We start from the raw sequence: 19,930 nt of genomic DNA, 5'->3' as shown, positions 1-19,930 counted from the left end.
AAAAATTCTAATAAGGGAGTATTTGTGATTTTTCAAATTATATGGGGCAATCTATATTTTAAACAAATCTCAAGAGGTGCATTTGTAATTTATCCTAATACATTAGTAAACAAAACTTAAAATCAAGTTGATCGGATATAAATAACCACATGATCAAATCATATTAGTCTGAAAAATAATTATTAACAAACAATGTAATTTTAAAAGTGGTTCGTTAATTACTTTTTAGGCAAACACGATTCGATTGAGGCTCCGTTTGGCAAGAGCTAAACGAGATTTTTTTGGCTATTTTAGTCACAAAAGACAAAATAGGCTATTTTAGCTACAAAAAATAAAATATCACATCTAACCCATAATCATTATATTCTTCTCTCATAAAAAAAGTCAAAAAAGCCAAAAAGCCTTTCACAAACCAAACTTTTTAACCCAGGCTAAAATAGCCAAAAAAGTCAAAAAGTCAAAAAGCCAACGCACTTTCCAAACGGAGGCTGAGTGGCATCTAATGTTTGATCGACGCGATTCTTGATGTGCATAATCTTTTTGAAAAATTTTATAAAATGAACAATTTGAATTATTGAGATATATCTGAAATAAATTCATAGTGAGCCGGACTAAAATAGATTAGACTAGACTAGACTATCGAATATCACAATTAGAGAGAATCCAATCTCCTAACCATTCTTACGGAAATTACACTAACTACTCTTGAGGTGTTAAAAATATATAATAACCTTCAAAGTATCTCTTTTAGCCCTCCTTTGGAGAAGATTTTGAAGCTAAATAATCACAAAAAGATAAAATTGACTATAAAAGCCTATAAGACAAAATATTATTTTTTTACCTATAATTATTATATTTTTTCTCTCATAAAAGTCAAAAAAAATCCCAAAACAAAAACAAATGAGACTAAAAAAGTTAGGCTAAAAAAGTCTCAATATAAAAAAGTTAACTAAAAAAGTCAATGCCAAACGAACTCTTAAGACTAAAATCACATAAATTCATACAAATATTATGTAAATGCAAATAACAATAAAGCAAAATATACAATTAAGTGTAATATCATTTTAATCCATGCAGCTTGACTACTGACAAAATAGTGTTAATCTATTTTAGAAGACGTGCTTGGGTTGTAGGGATTTATTTTGGTATGCACAAGTTGGCTTAGGATACCTAATTATAGTAACGGTCTTTATAGTTTGGGTCTTGTATTATTTTGGTCCATGACCTTTCAATTATAATATATTTAATCTTAAATTTTAAATCTTTTTTCAAATAAAAACAATTGAAGATATCGTTACTCTATTTTCAAAAAAGTTATCAATTTGATCAAATATAAACTAATTTGACAAAAATAAATATCAAAAAATTATTTTTAAATTTTTAAAAACTATTCTACTCACAAAAGATAAAATTATATAAAAATAATAAATCTTTTACATTTTTATTTTTTTAAATATTTTTTTACCAAATTAATTTTTAGTATGTGTTTGGATAATAATCATGTAATGAGTGGTTATTTTTGTTAATATTTTTAGATGGTTATCATGTAATAGATAGTTGTATTTGTTGTTAACAGACATTTTTTTTTATGATTATCATGTAATGGATGGTTATTAGTCCATTAATTGATATGTTTAATATATGAAATATTTTTAGTTTTAGATTTTTTGATTTAATGAATTGGTTTAATAATGACATTAAAGTTGTCTCTATATTTAACTTTTGAAAAAATAAAAACTAATTTAATGATAATAAATATAAAAAAATTATTTTAAAAAAATTATTGCTACCCTCCCAATAAATGAAATTAAATAAAATGTGTTTTTAATTTTTTTCACTAATTTAATTTTTAGTTTCTTAAAAAAAATTCTGAAAACTAAAACCAAACAAAATTTATAACCAAGAAAGTTTCAAAATTATTCATTAAAAAAACGGCCATTACATTTCAAATAATATACAAATTAACCAGTACAGAAGAAGTTGTATGACCTTTGAAATTGACCGTTTGTAAAGGAAAAACTTTGATTGTCCTTATTTGAAATAAGATTCAAAATTTAAAATCAAATATAACACAATTGAAAAGTCAAAAATTAAAGTGATACAAATTCTAAACTACAGAAACTGTTAATATAATTTGCTAAAAAAGAATTAAATTTAAAAAAATTAAAATTTAATTGTGTCAAATACGTGCATAATGTTTATACTCAGAAACATTTTTACAAAAAAAAAATGTATAATTCAAATTTGTTATTGTATAAAAGAACGCAGACATCATTAATAAATTTGAATTATACATTAAATATTTTTAATATTTTTGTTTGCTTAATTTTTAGTTTATATATTTTTATTATACAGTGATTATTTATTTTTTGTTTTCAGGGGGAATGGAATTGGCCCATGGTTTGGCCCCAAGCCATTGGAAGTAGGACCCACCACGTGTCATATATCTGGTTGGTCCAAAGAGTTTGTCAAAAAGGACTGTTAACCGTTGGATTTTCCCCCATCATCTCTTCTGCTATGGGTGTTGGGAAACTTCGGTTTGGAGGCTTTTTTTTTAAAAAATAATTAATAAAGGTAAAATAAGTTATAATAATTAATAAAATAAAATATTATATTATATTTAAATTAGATATTTTTTTCTTGTAGCCATTAAAATAATTATAAAAAAAATTAATTATATTCCAAATGTAATTTTTTTAATCATATTAAAATAATTAAAAAAATTAACTAAAATTATCGCTTTCACAGACAAACACTATCCAAGAAATTATTTAATAATTTCAAAATAATATGTTATTATATTTTAAACTAATTATTAATTATTTAATTTTTATGTCGTTTTTTTATTTCTAATATAAATTGTAGTCCTATCTTTTTTATATTCGGAAAAAGAAAAGTTAGGGATAATGAAATTTTTTCATGAAAATTATCATAAAATATTTATAATTGTTTAATTACCTTAATTAATGTGTGATATTTATTTTAAGTATAATTTAAAGATCATAAAATTTTCATTATTATTTTCAGGAAATATTTTTTTTTTATGATTTGTTAGATCGGAAAATACTGATGCCTCTGTCGCTCATGTACGGTACGTCCTATTTAATATCCCATGCTCTCTCTCTCTCTCCCGATTTGATTCGCCTAAGACTGAATATGAGTTCAGTACAGAAACAATTGCTCGATGAAGACGACGATAAACGAACCCTTGATCTCATAATCAACTCTCAATCTCACACAAACCACCACCACCAACCACCTCACGCGGCGGCGGTATCTTTGAAGCAAGAGCCATATGCGGAGGGGAGGCCTCAGCCGCCGCATACGATGTCCCCGGCGGCGACGCCCATGCCGGTATCGATTCCGAAGCGGGCGGCTTCGACGAAAGACCGCCACACGAAGGTGGAGGGCCGGGGACGGAGAATCCGCATGCCCCCCACCTGCGCCGCCCGGATATTCCAACTCACCCGAGAACTCGGCCACAAGACCGACGGCGAAACCATCCGGTGGTTACTTGAACACGCCGAACCCTCCATCATCGCCGCCACCGGCACCGGCACCATCCCCGCCGTCTCCACCTTCTCCGCCACCGCCTCCACCACCACAAAGAAGAAACGCAACGCCGATTCAACCTCCTCCTCCGGCCTCGCACCACTAGGCGGCGGAGCAACACCACCACCCACCTTCGTTCCCATGTGGGCCATACCATCGAATGCAGCACCGACATTCTGGATTGTTCCGCCAACAGCCTCGACTATTCAGCAGCAACCCCAAATATGGAGTGCGTTTCCGATCACAGCAACTCCATTTATTAACATATCAGCAGCAGCAGCAAGACCCATTTCACATCCGCCATTAGAACTTTCCTCAGTCGCTACGAGCTCTACAGTCGGGGCTAAAAGTGAAAACAGAGAATCAACAACAATGGCATCTACGCTGAGAGATTTTTCGGTAGAGATTTACGATAAACAACAGCTTCAGTAGTAATTCAACAGGAGATTTTCCGGCGAAGATTCGGTTGAGAATGGCACGTGAGGAGATTGATAGTGGTGCACGTATGAAGTTGGATCAGGTTAGGTTAGGTTGGGTGGAGAGAGAGTTTGTTATTGTGGGGCCAGGGCACACCAAAAGTGGTTGGTCAATGGAGTAATTAAAATGAGATTGGATGGTCTCAACTGGGAGTTCAGATCTTGTTTTTTTATTTTTCTTTTTTAAGATTTCTATTTTGTAAATTATTTATAAAATAATAATTAAATTCTACTTATGATAATAGTTTCCTGCAACAACTTCTGTTTTTATTCAAAATTTATGATAATAATAATAATAATAATAGTGGGTGTGAATGCAATGGTTTGGAAGTGCAGTTACATAAGAGTATATGAGTACAAAATATAAATCACTTTGCTTGGTTTCTATTTTTTAAAAACAGTTTTCAGAAAATTCTACACTCTTATTTTTCATATTTTTTTATTTTTACTGATTTTTTTTAATATTTTATACAATTTTTTTACTTTTTAGACACACCTAACATAAATACACTTAAAAAATAAAAAAATTGTACAAAAAATCTTTTAAAAATTCACTAAATACCAAAATACAAAAAAATACAAGAATTTAGTACATTTTTTTGTATTTTTATGTATTTCTTAATTTTTTAAAATATTTTTTTACAATTTTTTTACTTTTTAGACACATCTAAGTAAGGTGCATCTAAAAAAGTAAAAAAAAATGTTTAAAATTTTAAAAATATTCACTAAAAACAAAAAAACACGAAAATCAAAAAATTCAATTTTCAAAAAACTTAATCCAGAAAACTCAAACCAAACACAGCGAATGCTCTTTCAAGTATTTTTTAAAATATAATTATATTAGAAATTATTATCTTTTGGGCACACACCAAAAAAGTCAATTTTTTGACTTTTTAGCTTTTTTAGCCAAAAAAATCAGCTTTTTTTACTCAAAATAACCCAAATTTTTGCAAAAAAAGTCACTAAAAAAATCAAAAAGTCAATTTTTTACCAACTTTTCAAAACACCCTTCAATTTCACGTCATAAATTTCAGACATTCATAAAGTTTTAAAGCTTGTTTTTCTTTTGATTTTTTTAGTCATTTTTTCTTAATTAAGTGAAAAAAAATGTATTTTTTCCTTAATAAAAAACTGGTTAACACAAGGAAAAAAGAGTTTGGATTTGTTAAAATTAAAAATATCAACTTCACAATTTCACATGTGGAATTAGTATATTATGGGACTAATTTCTAGCCATCTCAGTGATCTTAATGGTTTATTACATATGACAAGTCGAAAATAATATGCATGCAAAAAATTAAATCTGCCAAATATTAATAATTACATAATTAAATCACATATATATTATAATAAATAAATGATTTATTATTAAAAATATTTTTGTTATATAAATAAAAATGATCTAATTATATGACAATTGATATTAAATTCACTTAATTTCTTGCATAGATATTTTTCCAATTAGATGGCTAAAGAAGGATACGTTATTTGATGGTTTGGCACATAGTAAGGTGTTGCAAGACTTGATGAAAGGAGTGATTAATAAAAGAGGATTTATTAAGAAATTATTTTTTAAATATTTGTATTTTAATTAGTTCATAATTTATTTTTATATTTTAATGAGTTATATTATTTAGATATTTGATTCACCATATCTTAATTTTTATATTCACGGTATTTTATGGATAATTTTATCCTTGCAAATATTTTTTTAATTATTAACAATTTGGTGATATGAATATTTACATTGATGTGTAAATGTTCATATTATGAAACATTCACAATGTTAATGTGAATATTATTATTAGGATTTTTTAATAACTATGTTACTTGTAAAACTTATTGGAACATAAAAAAATAATTTAAATAAAATGAAAGAATAATATTAGGGATACAAAAATTTTTATCAAATAAATGACCAAATGTCTTACATAGATGTGGGGTCCGCAATTTTGTGGACTCCACACTTATGTGAGATATTTAATTTGAGACCTATAGCACTTTTTAAAATGGAATATAAGTAGGGCTGCAAATGAACAAAGCTGTTCATGAACAAGCTCGAGCTCGGCTCGGTAAGAGCTCATTCGAACTCGGTTCGTTAATTTTTTTTGTCGTTCGAGCTCGAGCTCGTTAAATTTTTAATAAACAAGCCCAAACAGTCTAAAGCTCGGCTCGTAAGCTTGACTCGTTAGCTAACTCATTTAATATTTATTATTTGTATATTAAATAATATAAAATTATGTATAAAAAATAAGAGAAATATGCTATTTATATATTTAAAAAATATAAATGTAAATAATACTTAACTATAGATAGTATATTTATATAATAGTGGTAGTAGATATTATTATTTTAGTAAAATATGGAATTTTTTTTAGCATGTTTATGTATATTGTATATATAATTGTATAATCAAAATTTTAATTGTAACTTTAGTCTCACATGCAAGTATGAATTTATAAATTTTTTGACTCGTTAAGGTTCGTGAACAGGCTCGAGCTTGAGTCGAGCCTAAGCCAACTCAGATCGAGCTCGGTTCGTTAAATTTTTATTCAACTCGAGTTCGAGGTTGAGCTTGTTAAAATCTTAATAAACAAGTCTAAACACACTAAAACTCGGCTCGGCTCAGCTCGTTTGCTGCCCTAAATATAAGTAGCTGAAAAAAAAATTATGAATAAACGAGCCTTAATAAAAGCTTGGTGTTGACCAACTAATAATATTTGTAAAGCAATGATTATGAATCACAAAACAATTAGGAGAAAATACACGCAGGGGTATTTATAAAAATTTATTACATATGTGTGAAAAAGTTTATAATTTTAATATTGATAAAATTTATCATTAATTTTTAATGTAATCTAAACAAATTATTTATTGTGTTTGGTTCGAATTTTTTGAATTTAATTTTCTGAAAATTAAGTTTTTTGTTTTTCTTATTTTTTTTTTATTTTGAGTGAATATTTTTAAAATTTTGAGTAATTTTTTTACTTTTTTGGATGTAATTTACTTAGATTTATCTAAAAATAAAATATTTTAAAAAATCAATAAATACACATTAATACAAAAAATGTACATAATTTTTAATTTTTTTTATATTTTTGATATTTAATGAATTTTTTAAAGATTTTTTTCATAAATATTTATTTTTTAAAGTTTATTTATGTTAGGTGTCTCTAAAAATAAAAAAAATTAAAATAGTAAAAAATTTAGTAAAAATAAAAAAATACAGAAAATAAAAAAATTCAAGGTGTATTTTGTTTGTGTTTTGAGATAAATTTTCAAAAAAAAATTTAGAGAAAGAGTTTAGAAATTTTTTTGATTTATTTGATTGTATATTTTGAAAATAGTTTTAGAGTTTTTGATGATTTGATATTTTATTGTAGTTAAGTAAATATGTGTGAGAGAGAAAAAGTGATTGAGAATGAGAGAGAAGAGATAAAAAAAAATGATTTGTTGATGTGTAGGAGAGAGAGTGAATTTGAAAAAAAATTCAAAAAATTTGAACCAAATAAAATTTGAATTTTTTTTTTCTCAAAATTGATATGTTGAGATACAAACCAAACAGCCCTCAATTTTTTAAAAAATAAATCATGAAAATAGAACCAAACAAAATTTTTAATTATTTTTTTACTTGTACACTAATTTTCAAATAATTGGTGTATTATATTTGTGGGGGCCACCTCGTATGGTGTGGTGTGTGCACGAGGGAGGGGCCCAACTCAAACCGTTTATGAAGGCGGCCCCTCTGCGTGGCGTGGGGTGGTCCCGCCTGTAATTGGTGGTCCGATCGAGGCGCCAGTCTGGTGCAAAAAAGGTTCGGTTTTGGGGGGCTTAGGACCGCTTGACACGTGGCTCTTGCCTAGCTGTCTCTCTCTCTCATCTGTGAAACTTTTGTACGGCAATAGAATGTATACGATGTAGTACATTCTACTGTGGAATGGAAAATGTTTAGGATGAACGTGTTCGGATTGATCTGGATTGGAATAAAATTAGAATTAATTTGTTATTTATGATTTTTAAAGAATTAGAATTAATTTAGTTTGTTTAAATCATGGAATTAATTTGAATCAATTCATTTAAATATAAATTAGATCAGTTTAAAATCACAGATTTACATAATTAAATAATAAAAAAATATAAAATATTTTAATATCATAAAAACATAAATATAGTATGACATTAGTTCTACAATAAAAACACACCTTTTCATAATAGTGACATATTATTTTAAAATTTAAACAATCATAAGAAAACTGGTTCCAAGTATTTAGACTATTACAAATTAAAACTAAAAATCAACAAACAAAAGTAATAAAAGAAGATATTAGATGAGTTTAGGTTTGAGTTTATGTTTTATATGGAATATGAGAAGATATTATGTAGGAATGTGTATAATATAAATATAAGCTATTTGTATACAGTCCGGATCGGTTCCAATATGAAACCATGGGGTTTAATCCGGAACCGATCCATGGATTACAGATTTTTAATTTTTCAATTAAGAATCGAACCACAGATTAAAAAAATCAATCCAAACCTATCGAATTGGACTAGACCGGATCGGATTACGAATTTCATGGATTTCTTACTCAGTCCTAAAAATGTTAAGAGATTCTAAATATTTTATTAATATTTCTACTAAATATTTTACATGGATATGAGACCCACACCATGTGGATTCTACACTCATATAAGACATCAAAAATGCTTGGCACCTCCAAAGTTGGAGACTCCTATGATTTCAAAATAATGTGGACCAACCATGTTTCCCCCCGGGCGCCTTTTCCTGGATCAATCATAGGTGAGTGGGGTTGTGAGATTGTATTATTTAAGAATATGTAGCATTGTTGATAAGATATTTGGTAAAAATATTAGTAAGATATTTGAGATTGTTAGTTTTACTCTTTTACTATTATGATTGAATTAAACATTAAAATTTATTATATTTATGTTAAGTGTTTGAAAAATAATAATAAATATATATATATATATATATATATATATTCATGATTGATAGAAATTAATATTCATTTTCGATGTACCAAAAAAAACAAAAAAAAAGGTAGAAATTAATATAACCCTATTGATATACCAAACCTTTTCCTCGTACATGGTGTGGGGCTTCCTTCGTAGCTTCGACACGTGGACGATAATTTTGTGCGAGTTTGATTCGGTACACTTTCATTTGAGTGTCTTTTTTGGCATTAGAATTCCCTGAAAATAGTTTTTTTTTGGTATAACAATTTTACAGTAGTAATTTTATGGTGATTTAAATCTCACAATATAATTAATTAGAAGAATTATTTAAGGATTTAAATCACTATTACTACAAGATTAAGGATTTAAATCACTATTACTACAAGATTATTATATTAAAAATTATTATAAAAAATTCCAATACATGAGAATGAGGAAGGTAATGTAATGAGATGGCTATAATATTCTGCACCTCTTTAACCAAAAAAAAAAAAAAAAAAAGAAAAAAAGTAACGAGATGGAGCACCCGGTGCTCCTCATTTTTAAGCTTTTATTTTATTTTAATTTTGGGTTATTATGGCATAAGAAGGGAAAATTAGAAAGAGATCGTTCGTGGCCCTATTTGGGAGGAGGATTGGATAAAAATAATTCATTAAAAGATAAAATAAGTTAAAATAGTCAATAAGGTAGAATGTCATTTTAAAATCATAATCATTTTTTTTTTTCATAATCATCAATTCAATTACAAAAAAGAAAAGGAAAAAACAAAGCAACCAACTTTTTAAACACAATTTTTTTAGTTAGGCTAAAATAGTCAAAAAAATTAAAAAGTCAACTACAATAGCCAACTTTCCAAACGAGGCCTATATATGTTTGTGTAATAGTTTAAGGATAATAAAAATTAATTTGGTAGTTAAGGTCTTTAAGATTTAAAATTTTAAAAGAATAGAAACAAATTTTGACATATATGGATCAAAATGCCCTTTTAATTATAGAAATTATTTTTTTTTCTTCTAATTTTTCAACAAATGCCTCTCCCTCCATGATCTATCTTCGGTACCACTTCTACCACATCTCCGATGTCGTTACCACTTCCATCGACGTTCATTCACTGACATATGTTTTTTTTTTTTTTCCTTCCTTTCTTCTCTCTCTCTCTTGACCACATCAATTGACACTTCGTCATCTACTATCATTGCCTAACCACCGTCATTCACCACCATTGACAACCTATCTCTTGGATTTATGCGTAGGCCTAGTATGTTTTATTTTCTTCTAGGCTAATTTGTTTCATTATCGCCGATTTGTGCACAAATTTAATGTAGGAGTTTTAAATTTCTTTTCCCTCTCTTTTCTTATTATTTTCTCTGTGTCTCTGTATTTTTCTCTATGTTAAAGCGTGAAATTTCTCTATTTCTATTTTTCTTTCTTTTGAAACACAAAATTTTCTGTCTCTGTGTTTCAAAAAAAAAAAAAAAAATCTATGTTTTTGTGTTTTTTATTGTATTGAAACACAAAATTTTCTGTGTCATTATATTTTTCTCTGTTTCTAAGTGAAATTTCACTGTGATGTAACAATGAACATAGTAAAATTTCATAATTTTTTTCTTCAAAATTTCATATTACTCCTCGATCATATCTGAAAGGTCTTGTCTATAAGATTCTACAAATATAAATTTCACAAAAAATGAAGATGTATATCAAAACTTATTAAATTTTAAAATTTTGAAAATACTTAAACAATATAAAAGGTAACTAACTATAGAGGTTATTTTTATTCAAAATGGTTAACAATGTTTGTTGGAGAACCGTAACTACTACTAGAAAATTATTTGTCGTTATTCTTTTAAAGAAATATTAGCAGGGGTCTAAAAAAAACGGATAGAAGGAATACAAACAAACAACGTTTTTATTATTAGGTTAATTTCACTTTGACCCCTTTATATTTAGTCATTTTTTCACTTTGGCTCTTGAAGTTTATTTTTTTCCACTTTAACTCTTTGTATTTTATTATTTTCTCAATTTACTCCTAAAGTTTATTTTTGTTTAAAATTAGATAAAAAAATGTCATGTTAATTGTCACATAACATAAAAAAATATTTTATTATATTAAAGTTTAGATTTATGTATGATGTGTGAGTTATATATAATAAAATATTTTTATCCATGTGATTGTCAATCTATCATTTTCTATATAATTTTGTACACAATTTAATTTTTGAAGTAAATTGGGAAAAATTTGAAACATGAAGAGTCAAAACAAGAGAAAATAAATTTAAAAAGCCAAATTGAGAAAATATCAAAATATAGAAGGTGCAAAGCATAATTTACTCTTATTATTATTTAGTTTTTCCCCACCCTTTTGACCAATTAGTTATAAAGTTGCTTACATTAGCATATGAAAAATAAATTCCAAAGTTATCTTCCCTATCCATATGGTGTGGGGCTCTATTTCCACCACCAACCTATCTTGATTAATTATTCATTATATTATATGATATTTATACGGTGTTAATAACATAACAGAAAATTTTAAAACTAAGACAGTATTGATCTCTTTTTTTATTAGGTAATTGAGAGACAAAAAAAATACTCACATTTAGATTTTTAATTTGTTTGGTTTTGATTTTGTTTGTTTTTTGTTTTTTTTGCTTAGCATGGCAAAGAAAAGAAAACAAAGACAATTTGAGGAGAAAAAAGCACATTTTTTGGGTATGTCAATAATGTTGATAAGCCATAGTTTAATGTTGAACGTAAAATGGATGCTTTTACTAATTTCAAGGTAAAAAATGAATAATTTGTTTTTAATTCAAATTGAAATAACAAATACTGAATTAATATACTTTTTCAACTTTCTATTAAAATGTAGGAATTAATAAAAAATATAAAATTGAGAAATGTCAAAAACTAAATACATGATACACAATTAGACCACATTATTATTTCTGTGATAATATAAACAACAATAAATTACATTATCCCAAAATCTGGCCCAGGTAAAGCTATGATGGGCACAAAAAAATTAAAACAAAAAAGACTATACAAAAAGAATTGATATTAGTATAATAACCATGTAGCTGTGGGGATTAGCCCCTCATTCAAAAAAATTAGGGCAAATTACATATACCCGTCGAGGTTTAGAAAAATTACAGATACTCTCTTGAGGTTTGAGAAATTACAGATACCCCTCTAAAGGTTATATTTGCATAACAAATTAGGGGGCAAATTGTTATGAAAATATAAACCTCAGGGGGCAATTTGTTATGAAAATATAAACCTTAGGGGGTATCTGTAATTTTTGAAGCTTTAAAGGGTATCTATAATTTAGTTAAACCTCAAGGGAGGTATATGTAATTTGCCCAAAAAATTAAAAATGAAACTCAAAACTACACTTCCCGCTCCTGATTATCGATGTCTAGACTGATTGATTATATGGTTAGGTTCTCCTGAATTGCGAGAAAGGATCCAACAATGCGCCCGCCAACGTCGGGGAAATTTTCACATCCTGGAAGGGGCTTCACCTTACCCTTTCGATCAACTTCAACGGGGTACTTTAGGAGGTGTCCCTTCATCTCTGTCACTTCATCGTCCGCAAATTGTATCCAATTCATCTCACCCATTGATCTAACCTTTCTCACACATTCAATACTCTCTGGTCGTGCAAAGCAGTCCTCGATCATAGCGAGATGCTCTGCCCACAATGACATTCTATACCCATAAATCTGCAAAACATAATAAAATGTGATCCATAAAAAAAATGAAGCATTTTTGTGCATAATCCAAACTAGAAGTTGAGGCCACGGTAGCTGTCATATGGGATGTGGGCTTTGTTTAGTTTGTTGTTTTAGGGATAAATGTTACATGTTTACACCTATTTCATAAGAACAAATTGTGTGGGCAATTTTGAAAAACCGAAGGACAAAAAAAAAAAAAAAAAAAAAAAAAAAAAAAAAAATGACGACTGAAATTTAAAAAAGTGTTCACGCCGCCAGACTGGGGTGTTCACATTATATAATAGCGTGAAATTTATTCATACGTCTTTATTGATCAAAATCAAAAACTGCCGAAGCTCAAAGAAGCGAATAATATCCCAAATTTTAGCCTTTTGGTAAGTGACAAAATCGCTAGCCATGATTGTCTTAAATTTTCTCATCTGAACCGATCAAACAGTTCAGTAGGAAACACATTTCTCTCAATGATTGTGTCATACAAAACCTAATTCGAAACAAATGGTTCTCATTAAAGGTTACCTGTCCATGTGGATTAGACAGTTTTCTTGCCCATGTATGATGAGGTTGGTAGGCTCCCATCGCAATCTCAGTGTCTCTCGTGCCCTCCATTGAACGCTGATTGATGTTTGCAGACCCCAATATCACATATTCATCGTCTACTATCATGCCTTTTGAATGAACATAAATCATGAACCTTCGAAATTTCCGGCTCAGTGCCTAAAACACCAAAATAAGATCATTTATGTACATCCTCAAAACTAAAAGATTTTTAAGGATAAAAGGACAGAGACCTGAGGAGTGTTTGCAGCTGCATTGTTTTCAGGATTTAGATTTTCATTGCCTGCAACTTCACGGTTGCCAAGACAGAAGAAGTTCAAAAAGTCTTGGGGTGTGAATGCATCCTCAAGGCCAACCTCCACTAAAGCCTTGTAAATGGTCTCGTACATCATTTGCATTGTTTTGTGCTGTACATTCAATGTGAAGATTCATAGAATTTTAAGTTTCCCATTGGAAATGAATTAATCAACTGAAAACAAAATTAGCAATCATGCAATGTGTTTAGGTTAAAATTGGTCCGTACCTGCCAAAATAAAATCCTTTGGGTAGCAGCACCTGTTGGATTGCCTTCTGGCCACATTGGAATAACAATGTAAGCTGCAAACCTCTCATGTGCTCTGATTTTATCGGCAATTTTAAGGGCAATTTCCATGGGAATCAAATTATTCGCACCTGTAGCATGACAATACGCTTACAACCTGTATTAGAAAAGTAATTTCTAGCGTAATGCTCAAGAAAGCACCTATTAGTGCCATTATCATCCTTTTTACTAAAGTCTCTGTCACTAAGAAAAAATGCAGATATAGACTACACCATGAACACATAACTGAAGATTTTCAGTTTTGTGATTGGGGTACCTCATACATTTCTAAAATTTGTATAAAAGAGATTTATGTTGCCATGCTTTGGCAATAAGTTAAAAAAAGAAAAAAAAAATTGTCAAAATGATTTTTACCTAAGTCTTTGTAGGAGTTCCAGTTGTAAGAAGACCCAATGAAATACTGATTTTCAATATAAATGAAATGTTGAGCAGCGCGAATAGCCTTTACATATGCTGTATGTATGCTCATATCAATAAGTACATTCTTCCCACACATCAGGTTCTGTTAAAGAAAGTAATCAGTTAATTTCCACAAAATCAAAGTCATAAATTTAAAAATAAAAAATTGTGAAACAGAGAATTAACTCTCACCTTGTTAATAGCTTCTTTTGGATCCTTAGGAAAACCTCTAACAGAATTTGAATCAATGGAACGGAAAATCTGCACTTAGTTAGAGAGGAAAATGACAGAACATTGTTATACACCACAGATGAAGGATCAATAAGACCATTTTGATTCCGAAATTATTTTCTAGATACACAATAGACATAATGGTTTGTGTATCAATTTACCTGGACATGCCAAGCCTCAGGATCATTCTCACTGAGGCAAGGAGCATCAGACACCCCAATTATGTCAGGCATCCTTTCTATTCTGAGTAAAGCATCGTCATAAGATATCTTCAATTTTTTAATGCCTTGAGGTTTAGAAGCCTTAAACCAGCGTTCTTCGAAGTTGGTCAGAACATCATATGCTGCTGGACCATCAATTTTACAGTGCAAGTCATGCCATGGTTCTCTTGGACAACCAGCAACGGTCCCCTATCAGGTGATAACATGAAGAAAAACAAGAAAAAGAAAATACGTGTCAAGAAAAAAATTGTAGACCAATCAGAATTCATAACTGAATACAAAATTTTTAACTGTTTCGACAGTGAGAACAATGCAATGGCAAATATAAAAAGTGGTAAGAAAGTACCGTGTAGGTAGGGTTGTGATAGTCATCAACATGAACAGTTTGTAGTGTCCTAAATATAGGATGCTGTGGAGTATCGTATCGGCCATTACACAAATCAAGCCCTCCAAGAAAAGCTATAATTCTTCTTTTATTTTCACCAGCATCAGCATCCACAATAACAGTTTTCTGATGGTGTGTATAGATTGTTCCAACTTCCTGATAATAAAATAGTAAGAAAATGAAGTTCAATCTATAATATTCTCACCAAATACCATATATTAAACTAGATATATAAGCAGGTACAAAGTTTTCCAACAATCTAATTAGCATAATTCAACAATTTTACACCCAAAGGAACTTAAAGATACAGGGTAAGAAGGTTGGGAAAAATTGCAAATATTGTTCACATCATGCACTACTCCCAGTTCACGCTTTTTTAACTGCTAGATCACCAATTACTTGAAAAGCTTAAGTTATTATCAAGCTATCCAAACACGCTCCCTCACATGCAACCTTGTCTTGCAAGGAGGGATTCAAACGACATACATAAGAGAAACAGAATGCAAATGGGAAACAAATGCAACGGAGAGTCTTGAACCCAAGACTTCCCCCAACCAAAGCTCTGATACCATGTTAAAGGCCCAACAATGAGTAGTTAGTCTTCCAAATATAATGGAAGACTGATTATTTTTTTTCAAAAATATAAAAAATGTAAAAAAAAAAAAAAAAAAAAAAATTATTTGAAGGATATGTATTTCTTGAGGAATTGACCCAACAAGGAGTTAAACTGATATTAAAATGTGGAAATATATTAAAACTTATTTCTGAATGGATTCCAAATCACAAAGAGAATAGAATTTTCTATTTCTGTTGAATCTCGGAATTATAAACTTTAAACATAATATATATATATTTAGATTTCTGTCATATGTGTGTCTGTTTTAGTTGAGTTGGATATATCCATCCTGCTTGAACAGGTGATGCAGAGTTATACATTTGAGTATTGATTAGATTCTTAAATAGTTCTTGAAAAGCTCAATCTCTCTCTTGATGAACCCAAAACCTAAGTTTAATTTTTGTTCAGATGTTAGAGCAATGTTTAGTTCTGAAATCAAGAACAGTTTCTTCCATTTGAGCTCATTTCAATAAATTGTTTTCCTGTTTCAGCAGTTGAGCAATGTACGTGGATGCTCCTATTTCAGCAAATTGTTTTCCATAACAAACAGAATGTGACATCAATTCCTACGCTAAAGTCATTTTATTTTGAAATCAAGCCACTTGTGCCCATGTCGGGCAGCTACACCTACGTCAGTGTCCTCATAACATAAATGGCAGAAGAATTGCGAAATGAAACCACCATATTAACCTTGACCAAGTTTGGAATAACAATCAGTTTCCCAGTACGACTAATTTATGCTTTCTCATTGCAAATAGTCTGCAGATTCCAAACACTGACACAAAGTAAACAATCACTTAGGTGGGAAAGAGCAAAACATTAGGGATATGCGTTGCAAAAGACACTGAGGACAAAAGAAAAATTGGATCACTTATTTCTATCGTACCCTCTGTTTGATCCAGCTGTGCTTCTTTCCAGCCACACGGGGACAAAGTTGCACTTGCACTGAAGAATGCTTGAAAAATCGGCGAGTTTCCTCATCATGGGTTTGCATGATTCCATCCTGCATTTCTCAAGTTTAAGCACTAAATGATAGGATAAATGTAGGAAAGCTTATATAAACCAAACCATTATTTTGGGGAGTGCTATTGAAGAGAATTAACTTGAGAAATCTCAAGCTCCAGTCAACAGCTCTAAATACAGAAAAGACATACAGACAATAATTAACGGAGACAAAATGGTGCTATGTATTACATGTCATCATGGCATTGGCAACTCAAAACAACAGCTCGGGGCTTAGGCCTATAAATAGAAAAATTTACAAATTAGCTGCTGTGGCTATTAGTTCTCCTAAATCTTGTTTGAAGTAAAATAAGAAAACTAACTAATGAAGCATGAATTTAAGTTTAAATCTAGCTCCACATGGCCAAGTTCATATCACAAAATGGAGATTTGCCAATGAGATTTGCAAAAAGGCATTCAACCATGGAGATGAACTCATGTACCGACAATTACATGTTTATAAAAATCTATATCCCATAAAGTCAACATAAGAATGAGCACTGAGTACCAAGATAGTTGTCTTACACTTCGTTTTTTTTTTTCCTTCTGGTTTTGTGTGTGTTTGACATTGAAAAATAAATCAATAGATACAATAAAAATATTACTGCAACAATGTGATCTAATTATAGGATACAAGGTAAACCACTTACCGTTTTGTAACCCAGGATGCTTCTTGAAGTAGGGTCATCCCAGACGAGCAGCAACACTCTCACTCCTTCCTGTGACTTTGACTTCAAAAGATCCCCCAGAGTGCAATTTGATGCATTTTCAATATCACGAACCAGCCTAACTTTGTGCCACACAGACCAACCAGTAATATAAATCAAACGGCGTGCCTGGCGTATTGCATCAAAAATGTCACGCCAACACTTCCCTTGAACATAATGCATCCCATTATCAAGCTTCAAATTAGGAAGGAACTCATCAGGTACATGAGCATCTTGATAAAGCGTAACTGTTCCACCCCTCCTAAGGGGAAAGTAAGTGCCGGGAACCCCAAAATAATCAGGACCAGCTCCGACTCCATGATGATATATGCTCAATCTCTCGATTGGCGTGTACTGAATTGAGAGACTCAAAACGGCTCCAGGCTTGCAAGGCTTCCCATTACTACTCAGTATTGGATAGACACCCTGAACTTGTTCCTCTGAGTATATATGTTCTACTGGAATTGTAACAACCCCTATGAGCTGGGATCCTACAACATCACTGTCCTTGACAAGAAAGTGAATTTCAGAAGCATAATGTGCCACAGGAACGTAAAAACGTTGCATCCAAACAGGATTTTCACTATTACTAATCACATAAGTCCTCCCAATCACTGCACTTGTCACTGAAATGGAGACATACGGATCACTAGTGATCTTACGATTCATGGTCCCTTCAATCTTGCTGCTCATATTCCCCGGTAACTTGTTAAACATGTCTCCTAAAGTTTTATGAAACATGTCCATATTTGGAAGGTTTTTGGCCTCGTAGACCCAAATGTCTAAGTTCCCATGTAAGGGCAACACTTTCAAAGACCCTTTAGAGGTTGCAAAAGGCACAACCTGAAAACTCTGACTGTGTGGGGATTCAACAAATGAGGTTGAATAGGTTAGAGTAGGATGAGCAGAGGAATCAATGGGACCCGAATGAGATGTATCCCACTTTCCCGAAAATGACGTATTGGGATACCCATATATGCTCCCTTGGGTATGGGTAAGGGAATCATACTTTGCACTTGAACTATAGTATTGGAATGTCGGACGAGAACTTGGAACTAATGATTCTGCAGGCGTTGGAGGTGATTCGGGGGCAGATGTGGCATTATTATTGGATATATGGACATTATGTAAAAGATCATCAATGGGTGGGTAAACAGGAGGGTAAGTGGGGGTATTATTATCCTTGGCATTATCATGATTCGCCGTACTATCTTGGCTGTGGATGTCAATACCCATGGATGGTGTGCTATCGTGGCGGTGGTGGCCAGGGAAGTTATTGGCACGGGATGGACCATCAGGGTAGGAATCCGAGGCTGAAAAGGTTATGGGCGCCGAGGGATGATGATGATGATGAGGTTGAGGTTGAGGTTGATGGGATGAAGAATATTGGAAACTACCCTGGTGTTGAAGGGTTGGCTGATTTGGGTATGTTTGGTATTGTGGATAGGTAACGGGCCCCCCGGATTGTGATGGGGGAGGATAGCTGTAATCAATGGGGCCGGAATGGGGATTTTGAGGAGGAGGGTAACCTGGTGGTGGAGGGTAGGGATAGGGAATAGGGGCATTGTAATAAGGAGGAGGATAACCAGGAGGAGGGTATGGACCAGAATTGGGATGTGGGTATGGAGGTGGAACAACAGGGTATCCATAGGGAGGACCATATGGGTATGGATTTGAAGGATTGTAATTGTTGTTATCCATTTGATTGAGTCTTTTTTCACAGTATAATCAATTAGGGTTTTCTATATCTACACATATACAAAATGAAATTGAATCAAATGATATAATGCAGATACATCACAATCAAGAGAGAGAAATATCAATAGGGTTTGTTTCTCTATACTCAATGGAGGTTCTTATTGGATTCAATTCTACAAAGATGAACAATTCAGAGAGAGAATGAGTCAAAATTGGTTTAATTTATCAGTTTTTAATTCAATATCACAACTAATACAATTGAGCTTGAATTGAAAAACCAAGCTGACAATGTGATATAGAGAAAGAGAATACCTTTACAAGATTGAATATTGAAAACAGATCTGAAATTCTGAATAAAAAAAGATGAAGAAGAAAAAGAAGAGAGAGAGGGATGAGTAGTACCGGGTATTCCAGGTTCCCATCTATACTTGTGGTAACTTGGGTCAAGTTAAGAGGAGACGGGTACAGGCGGTTACTGGTATCATCATATCCACGTGGAGATTTTTGATTTGGTGGTTATGCAAGAAGAGTGACTTTGCGTAACTCCAGTCTTCTAGCGTCAACTTTGCAACACGAAATTAATAAATAAAGAATATATGACGATTGGGTACGCCACGTGTCAAGGTATTTGAAATATGCCAAGTGTAAATTCATTCCCTGACTGACAATGACATGGCTGTGACGTCCTTTTAGAATTGAAAAGAAAGTCTGAAATATAAAATATTTTTCTTTAATAAGAAAGGGTCAAAATCTTCGTTCTTTCTAGAAACACTAAT

General features: G+C 31.1%; 2 protein-coding genes across 2 annotated transcripts; one reads left to right on the top strand and one right to left on the bottom strand.

Moving 5' to 3' along the window:
* Positions 1 to 3,049: 3,049 nt before the first annotated feature.
* Positions 3,050 to 4,270, top strand: LOC114271268 (transcription factor TCP9). Its single transcript, XM_028212894.2, has one exon. The coding sequence runs from the start codon at positions 3,070 to 3,072 to the stop codon at positions 3,982 to 3,984; it is 915 nt and encodes a 304-aa protein (XP_028068695.2). The 5' UTR covers positions 3,050 to 3,069; the 3' UTR covers positions 3,985 to 4,270.
* A 7,661-nt stretch (positions 4,271 to 11,931) lies between these two features.
* LOC114271218 (phospholipase D gamma 1) lies at positions 11,932 to 19,577 on the bottom strand. Its single transcript, XM_028212829.2, has 10 exons — positions 17,400 to 19,577; positions 16,634 to 16,750; positions 15,093 to 15,287; positions 14,687 to 14,935; positions 14,487 to 14,555; positions 14,250 to 14,397; positions 13,818 to 13,966; positions 13,528 to 13,701; positions 13,256 to 13,453; positions 11,932 to 12,727 (listed from the first exon to the last, which is right to left on the bottom strand). The coding sequence occupies exons 1-10, from the start codon at positions 19,155 to 19,157 to the stop codon at positions 12,434 to 12,436; spliced, it is 3,351 nt and encodes a 1,116-aa protein (XP_028068630.2). The 5' UTR covers positions 19,158 to 19,577; the 3' UTR covers positions 11,932 to 12,433.
* Between the last annotated feature and the right edge of the window lie 353 nt (positions 19,578 to 19,930).

This window comes from Camellia sinensis, chromosome 5 (genome assembly GCF_055761805.1).
Source record: "Camellia sinensis isolate YWXY chromosome 5, ASM5576180v1, whole genome shotgun sequence".
Taxonomy (NCBI): Eukaryota; Viridiplantae; Streptophyta; class Magnoliopsida; order Ericales; family Theaceae; genus Camellia; species Camellia sinensis.
Note: the sequence above shows the minus strand (reverse complement) of the source record. Positions and strands in the feature narration are given on the sequence as shown.